The 9403-nt window shown below is 40.3% G+C and overlaps 1 protein-coding gene across 3 annotated transcripts in view; it reads right to left on the bottom strand.

Annotated features, from left to right (window-relative positions):
• Positions 1-325: 325 nt before the first annotated feature.
• Positions 326-9403, bottom strand: part of rab11fip4b (RAB11 family interacting protein 4 (class II) b) — a 46048-nt gene continuing 36970 nt past the window's right edge. For all 3 annotated transcript variants that reach the window (XM_028407170.1, XM_028407185.1, XM_028407179.1), the window contains 10 exons: positions 9209-9343; positions 6917-6952; positions 5832-5931; positions 5604-5707; positions 5227-5367; positions 4820-4901; positions 4427-4564; positions 4113-4271; positions 2808-2951; positions 326-2466 (listed from right to left, as the gene is read on the bottom strand). In XM_028407170.1, the coding sequence (XP_028262971.1) occupies positions 2350-2466; positions 2808-2951; positions 4113-4271; positions 4427-4564; positions 4820-4901; positions 5227-5367; positions 5604-5707; positions 5832-5931; positions 6917-6952; positions 9209-9343 (1156 nt within the window). In that variant the 3' untranslated portion in view covers positions 326-2349. The remainder of the gene's footprint in view (positions 2467-2807; positions 2952-4112; positions 4272-4426; positions 4565-4819; positions 4902-5226; positions 5368-5603; positions 5708-5831; positions 5932-6916; positions 6953-9208; positions 9344-9403) is intronic.

Below are 9403 nucleotides of genomic sequence, written 5' to 3'. Positions count from 1 at the left end.
CACCTTAATTCAAATTAAATTAAACCTTTGTTGTTGTCCTATGTGGTATTTCACACACCACTACAATGTTTACTCATAACCACGAGTGAAACCATATAGTGTTTCAACAGTAAGCAATGCCCTCCAGGAGACAAACAGCCAAGGGATCATAACAAATTCATATTGTACTTTGCAGAACAGCTACACTGGTGGAGTCCCACTCCATCATTTTATAAAGATTGTATTCATACAGCCACAGGAAGACACTAGATACTGAAATGCCAGCTGTTTTAATGACACTGAAACACTTACTTAAAGTGACACAGACATGAGCCAACATCACTGCTAAAGCCATTTTTATTGCCATTTAATGTGAGTACATAGCACAATAGCCCTAATAGGTAAGAATGTAAGAGCTAAAAGACATGAGTTTGTGATTTTTTTAAACAGATCAATGCACTTATTTTTATTTTTTTAATCAAAATGGCACAAGCAGCTGGAGAGAAAAACTATTTGTGGAGCAAAACATGACACAAATCAGCAGGTACTGGTAATAAGTTAATATTGCTCATAATGCTCACTGCTTAAGTTAGGAAGACAGTTTACAGCCATATAAAAAGCTGATTTGAAGCAAATCAGTGGGCTTACAGTAACTAACAAATAAAAAACTAAACAGCAACAAAAAACATCGCCCACTGTGTCAAAGAAAGTCTACACCGACAAAGTATAACCTGGCTCATGTACCATACAAAGCATTGTGCTATACCGCTAACAGGACATCTAAGCAACCACAAGTTTCTTCTTGATAAAACTGTATAAAAGAGTTTTTCTCAGTATCAATCTGAAAAAGAGTGGCGAGTGGCACATGAATACAAATTATCACTATGTAATTACAACATTTACAAGTCAAGAAAATATGTCAGACAATGACATAGAGTGTACCTTCAAAATACCGTGTAAATCTATAGCAACGTCATCTCGCAAAAAATGTCCTGAAAAGGCACAGACAGAAGAAAACCATGTGAACCATGCAGAAGAAAACAAAAAAGTTTTTTTTCTTTGTGCAAGGAAGCAAAACTCAAGTTTAGAATAATTATAATACAGCAGATTGTTATCGTTTCCCCTTTCATTACAGTACTAAATACTGTACACGTGTCTTTACCAGTTACAGAGATTTGATTTTAAAACGCTTTCTTTTGGCCACACAGAAACTGAAATATCAAGTTGTACATTCATGGTATTTACAGTATTAGAGAGTTCCAGAGAGCCATCGGGGCTTTAACTACAATCTGCCACCTAATCCAGTCTTTTGTACCAAAAAAGTGAGTCTGACGTTCTCAGTCACATCCAGTATCTGAGCATAGATTCCAGTCACTCTCAGTGTAAATCCACCACACATCCTGTACATTCATTTCATTACATTTCTGTGCAACATCTTCTTGGTCTATTGCTGGCAACAGCTAATCTTTATTAAACTCTGCGAGCAAACACCCATGAAGTTACAGTTTAAAGACACTCCTTGGTTGCAGCTTCGGTGCCACAAAGTGAAACTGGTCTGAATAATTAAGGGCCACTTCTCAGTGAAAAAATATTCACTATTGGACTGATTGACACTGCAAGTGCTGTGGCAAGGTTTCCTGGAAGACATGTTCTCAAGAATGAACAAAAATAAAAACCTTCAACGTACCTTCACCAACTTTACAAAAAGCCTCTTACATATCTGACCTAACATATAATGTAGACATCCTTTTCTTTCTCTGACTCCTGCCCCTTTTCTCTCCTCTTCTTTTAGCACATGCTTGTCCATATATCATCTCAAATGCTATCAGAGAACACCTGAACCATAGTAGAGTCCAAACTGGTGTGTTACAGGTCAGGCAGCAGTGAACTGATCTGCCTTCACATCTGTATTTTTTAAAATGTTACAGCTATTATTATGATTATTATTATTATTATTACATCAGGTACAGCAGCACGTTTGCTGCATCTTTCCAGGTTGTATGCCCAGTGTACAACACCGAGTCTCTCTTCAAAGCATGTTGTATGCACATTAGTCCTGGTAAGAAATTCCCAGTTTGTCACACAGAGATCAAAACTGTGTCATGAACAGTTCACAGCGAAGACAGAGAAAAAAAGACAGGACAGACTGACTTCAACAGTCACAGTAGTATCAATGCGCGATCCTTTTCTCCTGCCAGAGAAGTACTTCTCACTACAAACAGCAGGGGGCGCAACATGTCTATTTATACAAGACCGGCTGTTCGTCCTCTGTACAGGTTCCAGACTCGAGTTGCAAGTCCCGATCAAACAACTGAAATGATCCTCACTCCACCGAGTTCAGGAGCGATTCTCATTCCAGTTGAGACACCGCTAGTTCTTTATCTCCAGTATGGAGGGGTTGTGATCCAGGATGGACAGAATGATTTTGTCCATGTACTGTCGCAGACGTAAGTTGATTTCCTCCTGCTCCTTTAGGGCCTCCATTAACTGAGGAGAAATAAAACACACTTTAGGGTATATTCAACTGAAATCAACGTATATGTCTTGTAAGTGGGTGGGTCAGAGTGTAAGATGTGATCAAATGAGGAAAGTAACTGTTGGGATTTATGTGTATCTAGATGATGATCAGCATATGTATATGTATATGTCTTCTTTTTACATTTTTGCCTTTTGGCAGATTCAGGACATGCAGCTATTCTCCTATGGACAATACCCATGTCACATGACCTCAGCAAACTGTTAAGTGCATTGTGAAACATCCCTGTTGCTGATAACATATCTGGCATATCAGACAGTATTTGAAGCATTTTGAACTAATCACTTCGCACCTGGTCTCTGGAGGCATTATCGATCTCTGCAGCTAGAGACTGGGCCTTGGTCTGTGTGGCAAACAGGTTCTTAGCTTCATACAGGCTGAGGCTGAGGATCTGACCATTCAGCTCCTCATTCTGCTCCTTCAGCTTCTGGTTCTCCTGGAATACAGAATCACAGTGGAAGGTTGAGGTAAGAGAGAAAAAAAAGCACTAAAAGGTATCAGAACCACACAAATGTGTCAAAAAACATATATTGTCAATAGTGAAGCATCATTCAGCCCATACAACAGCACAGTGTGTTGGTAGACCATCCAAAGCAAACACAGCAATCTACTGTGGCAACATCTATAGGACATAAAATGAGTTATGCGTGCTACAGAACAGACCATTCCCCTGCTTTGTCTGGTGTGTTTGTTATGAAAGCTCCATGATTTAGTTGCCTTGAGCTGCTGACAAGAGGTCAGTTTGCTCTTCCCTCATTCCATCCTACCATCCAACCATTAGTGAGGGAATTGCAGTGCTGACCCCAATTCAGCTTGGGCACGTTCTCTCTACTCCGTTGTGATTAGTAGTTAATCGGGAGGTCAAAGGTTACAGAAACAATTTTACCATCAGAGCGGGACGGAGCCGAGCCCCAGACAACACCAGGTGCTGGATTTCAGAGGGAAGAAAGTCCTGGGACACAAATCGCTGGACACACACACACTCACAGACATTTAAAGAGGTGCACAGGCAAGCAATAAGAGAGTGAGTTCTCCTGGATGCCTGTACCTACGAACAGCTTTACTCCAATTCATCATACGGAATTGTTCTAAAATCTGAAATTGCTGGAAGAAGCCAGACATAAAAAAGTATCTGCAGTTTGAGGAGAGTTTAGAATCATTCTTATCCTTCCTGTTCATGCCTGACTAGTTGAGCCTAAGGCTACAGGAGGACATGGACCTTTTCCTGTCAAGTCACTGATAAGATACACACACTGTGCGAATCAGCAGTTCTGACAGACTGGCTCTGTATTATTTAAAATGTCTCCTTGAGGGCTGCTTTCATATGTTTTCATATATCATAAAATATATAAAAGTGAAACCCTCAAATATTCTATAATATAAAAAAAGGTTCACAATATTTTAAATTTAGAGAGATCCACAAGTAACAGTGACTGAAAATTGTTACATATGTGCGGCAACCTTTCTAGGGACAAGCAGCAGATTTTAGAAATGTGTACAAAAGGTTTCATTCCATTCTCAGCATTAAGGCATACTCAGGACCTACTTAGCGGACTGCGCACAACAAAGACATGTGAACAGAGCATTTCATCAGTACCTGCTTGAGCCTCTTGACCTCATGCTCCAGCTCCATCTCCCTGGTCCTGCTGTTGAAGTCTGCGAGCCCAGAAGACGAACTGCGGCTCCGGCCTGGCCTCTCTGTCTCCAGCTTGAAGACTTGCAGGTGCTCTAGCTCGCGACGCAGATCCTCTATTACCTGCATGCCAAACAAAGGAGAGATATTATATAACACCAATCCATCCATTTTGTTGGTGTATGAGCTGAACTGACTGCACAAGTTAAAGAGGAACAGAGTGAACACACAGTGCATTTTGCTGCATGGTTATGATTACATAAAATAATCCCTCCCACCTCCTGCATCGCTTCCTTCTCTTTCTGGAACTGTTGCCTGTTCTGTCTCAGTTTGTCCATCATTTTCCTGTAGAGGTCCATCTCATCCTTCAGACGCAGACTTGTATCCTCCAGCTTGTCTGTCATCCTTTGTTTCTCCTGATCACAGACACAAAGACACACTCACAATTACAGGCTAAAGCTTTTATTGAATAATTTTTTCTGTTTTGTAGTGCACATTATATTGAATGATATCATTTTTAGCAGAAATAAACATTTTTACTGCCTGGTAAAATATACTTTGGTCTCTAATATGCAGTGAATGCTGGGGTGAATATTCTTATTTTTTAAGCTACTGCTTGGTGCTGTGGTGTCACTAACAACTGACTAAATCAAATATTCAGAGAGACTTACCTCATCCAGTTTCTCAGTCTGTGACTTGAGTCGGCACAGGTTTAGAGACATCTCGCTGTTCTCCTCGTCCAGCTGCTTGACTCTAAAAGACACAAATTCCAATGTGTTGAAGTACACTTAGGACTAGTATATTGCAGTCAGCTAAGACAGTTTTTGGCAAACAACCACGGTACATGCTGTAGCTGCAGAAGCAGCATCCCCAGGAGGGATCTCCGAGCTCTCTTTAGCATACAGTTTTACATTTTCTCTTAATAAGCAGGCACATCAATGTCCCCATATCTTAAAAAAACCCAGGGTAAGCAGGGGTTGTGTGGATATCGATCTAATGAATCACATTATTCACCTATACACAAGTCATTCATGACAACACATGTTGATGTGTATGTTATCATGTGTGGTTGTCCTACCGGTTGGTCAGCAGCTCTATCTGTGTGTTCTTGTCTCTCTCCATCTTGCTGTAGGACTCTCTGTGCCGTCTTAGCCTCTCCTGCAGATTTTGTTCTGCACGTGTCTCTTGGTCTTTCAGCTGCTCCTCCAGTTCATGAACCCTTATAATAAATACAGAATTATCAGCTATCATAGCTGAGCTGAGTGTAATTTTTGAAATTGCTCCTGAAATCTAATTATATAATATATAATATAATATATCAAATTATGTCTGGAAAATTAGTCCCTTCTAAGCATGGAGAGGTTGCATAAAATTAGCACAAAAAAACACAATCCATTTTTTTTTTGTAATACATCGACACCACAATAAATCTTGGAGATGGTTTAGTGACTCTACCTGTGTACTAGTTGTGTGTTCTCCTGCTTCAGCTTGGACTTGAGATCACCACTCACCAGAATCTCATGCTCAAGTTCGGCCACCTTCTTCTCAAGAGAACTCACCTGAATTTACATCATAAACATAATGAAATAATGAATGACACTGAACAATTTAAGATGCTATGCTCTTAGTCATAGAGTCAAAGATAAACTACTGACACAAACAAAATGAAATGATCCTTCGTACCTTCTCATTAATATCGATGTCACACGAGTCGATGCTGTCTCTAAACAGGTCCTCTGTGCTGCCATTACTGCTGCTCAAGTTGCTGTTGTGGAGGAGCTGCCTAAACAAACAAAGGGATACAGAAACTCAGAAAATCAGCTGGGAACAAATCCAGGCAAGGACCGGGTCTGAGTGTGCATGCATAAATATGTATTTGTATGCGTAGGGGAGAGTAAAAGTGTGTGTGTGTGTGTGTGTGTGCTGCGGTGATGCTGCTGAGAGGTAGCTCATATCATATAATATAAGAACAGTGCCAAGCAGAGAAAGTGGTGCAGAAAGAAATTAGCAGTCTTTCACAGACACCCACACAGGTGTGTATATATCTACACTCAGCTGTGATATTTATGCTGTAATGTCACTTTTGCTGCCCCTATTTATACTGATGAATTATCTTAAGGACAGCAAGCTTCTGCTCCATTAGTGAGATTAGTGAAAAAGGGAGAGGAGAGGAGAGGAGAGGAGAGGAGAGGAGAGGAGAGAGGAGAGGAGAGGAGAGGAGAGGAGAGGAGAGGAGAGGAGAGGAGAGGAGAGGAGAGGAGAGGAGAGGAGAGGAGAGGAGAGGAGATAAAGAAAGCTATAAAGAGTAAGAAGTAATCAAAGCAGACAGACATGAGAGTAGAAAGAACAGGAGGAGAGAGCCAAAGCCTCATATTGAATACATAGATCAGGTCTGACAGGCCATTTTCACTGTGTCACTGTAACTGAGTTTCTGTGGCTGTAAATAGGACAAAAGCTTCAATACAAAATGTCTCAGCCAGTACAGACCAACCGACTATTTAGGATGATGCCATGACGTATGCTCTAAAAGCTGATGTCCAAACGAAACAAAAGGTTTTACAGTGTGCTTGGTAACAGGTCAGGTCATTCAATATGCCCTGTCTCAATGACTAGTTAGTAATTAACTCAATGTCACGATGGTCAGACTGCTGCCAGATAAGGAAGCAGTAACTGCTAATCTCACTGTGTGTGTGACTATGTCAACAAACAGAACAAACACGTGCAGGCCAGGCTGTATAATAAAAACACACACAGGTACAATGGCCTACCTTCCAAAAGCAGTGCTGGATATTTTCCTGTTGGGGCTGCAAAGACAAAAACCAAAATCACATCAGACAGTTTTTTGTTTTTTTGTTTTTTTGGACTTGACAGTGGAAGGAACAGCTGACGGCAATTAAGATTTTGGCTTTTCACCGTGTCAGATAAATATGTGTGAATAAGAGAGAAAAAAAGTCTGAAGGACATGTCAATGTTAATTCAAGTGCCATCCTGGGTTAAAGAACGGGGGATTTCTGTGAGCTCAGCATCTGTCTCAGGGGGACAGAAAGCCTAAAGACTTTAAGTTTCATGTGTCTGTCTGTGCTGGGTTTCACGTTAGATTAACAAAAGTGAGCAAAAACACACCGTGGGGGTTACACATATGACAGCTGATGCTGACAGAATTTGATGATAACGTTTACGTCATCATCAAATTCTGGCACAAAAGAGAGTGGCTTGAGGGAAGATTGGATGTGGTAGAAAACATATTTTTAACCATCAATACCCATCCTGATAGATCACACATTGTGAAGAAGCTTGAAAGCAGCAATATTAAGAGCCTTCTAAGAAATGTTTCACAATAGTGTCTAAAAGGCTAAACCTCCAAGACGATTCTCTTGGAAATTTTGGGTAATCTTGAATGACAGAATGATTCCCTTTTATCTAATGTTAAAAAGGGCAAAGTGCAGCAACACTGTCAGCAGGGGGCTCTGAACTTCAACTTTCATGTATCGCTCAAAATGGTGCAATGCAAAATCTTGCTTCAATCTTTTTTTAGTGCTCGTGTGTACTTTTTAAATAGAGGCTTAGATATGACCTCTGACCTCTGAGCTGACACAATGGAACCATGGTGGCTACAGGTGGGCAAGTGTCCTGTTAAAACTCTGTCTGACTTACACATTTTACTAACCTGAAAACCTGAAGTATCTGAATTTACATGTACATGAAGATGTATAAAACAGTGCTGACATTAATTCTCCAATTTTATATTTAAATATGGAGCTTAATGTGAGCTGGTAGAGGTTTATTTTTCTGATATTTTCACATTGAGTCAAATGACGTGCTGTCCTACTCCAAATGTTACCTCCATCCTCACCACCTCCATCCTTTTCCTTGCTCTGTTCAAAGTAATTTCTTTCATAGATAAATTTTCATTTAAAGGGGAATGGCTCTGTTATTCTTAGCCTGTCATCTCTCACTCCTTCCATTATTCATAAGGGGAAAGCAGTTCTAATTAGGAGAGCCATGGTGAGTTTTAGAGCCATTTCTTTGCAGGAAGAAAATCCTGCAGCACCAGCAGAGTCCAGCTATATCCACAGACACTACCTGCTCTAAGTTAATGTTCACAATCTACTTTGTGTCTGCAGTTGTGTTTTCAGGTGGACTGTACACCCATTAATGGTCACTAAAGATTATGTTTCCAATAATACTCTTGCTATTACAATAGGGTAAGAACAGGAGTGACAGCCTTATATAACAATCAATTAGTGTTTGTGTGTGAGTGCTCATGAATGATGATGTGACAGCTCATGCGTGAGGCAGGAGGAGGAAGACTTTAAATGCCTGTGTAACAATATTACATCATTATGATTAAATTACAGTAAAAAACAAGCCGTCAGCAAATAGTGGGTCCTGAGTCAGCCTGACCAGTAAAATGTGCGCACACCAAGACAATTCAAATTTTGCACAGTGCACGTAACAGCTTATTATTGACCTTATCGGTTCATTTAGAAGTTTTTCTAAAAGGAGCTGGGTATGGCAGTATTCATGTTTGTGTTTTAACATCTGATGACTCATCATCAGGTAGAGCTTGGCATTTGATGAGTGTTGTAATGTGTTGTGTGTGAATGTCCCAATACAGGGGATGTATCCTTACAGTAGACCTGTAGACCACAAAGGTTGTTCTATCTGCGTCATCAGCTGACACACCTGTCGCATAGCAACATTCACAGCTGTGACTTGTGTTTAACAGTGTACTCAATGGCTGACCACAGCTCTGTTTGCAGAGCCGATCGTATTTTCTGGGGGAAAAAAAAGAAATCTAGCCATTGCACCAAGCAATGAATCTTGAACTGTCTAGATCTCTCAGATCATCTGGGACAGGTTCACTTTCTGTTCCCCAAGTGAAAGACTAAAAATAGACTAGCAGTATTTCCAATTTTATGATCTGGAAGAAGAAAAAACTTTTTAAAGTTTTAAGTTTTTACTCAAAGCTCAAACCTATATTTCTGATGTTAGATTATTTACATCTTTTTTTATACATAAGACATATTATATTTTATGTGTGTGTATGTGTCCCTTACCTGTTAGCCTTGAGATTTTTGAGGCGAGCTTCCAGGTCATTCAGCAGGTTGACCTTTTTGCTGCACTGAGAACAGTAAACGTCCATCAGTTCACCGGTGTAATGGTGACGTACCTTATGGGGAGTCTGCCCTGCACTGTAAACATACACACAGAAACATACACAATTAGATATACACCAATTGACTATTGGATAA

The sequence above is a fragment of the Parambassis ranga genome, chromosome 1 (genome assembly GCF_900634625.1).
Source record: "Parambassis ranga chromosome 1, fParRan2.1, whole genome shotgun sequence".
Lineage (NCBI taxonomy): Eukaryota > Metazoa > Chordata > Actinopteri > Ambassidae > Parambassis > Parambassis ranga.
The sequence above is the reverse complement of the archived record's forward strand: the minus strand, read 5'-3'. Positions and strand labels throughout refer to the sequence as shown.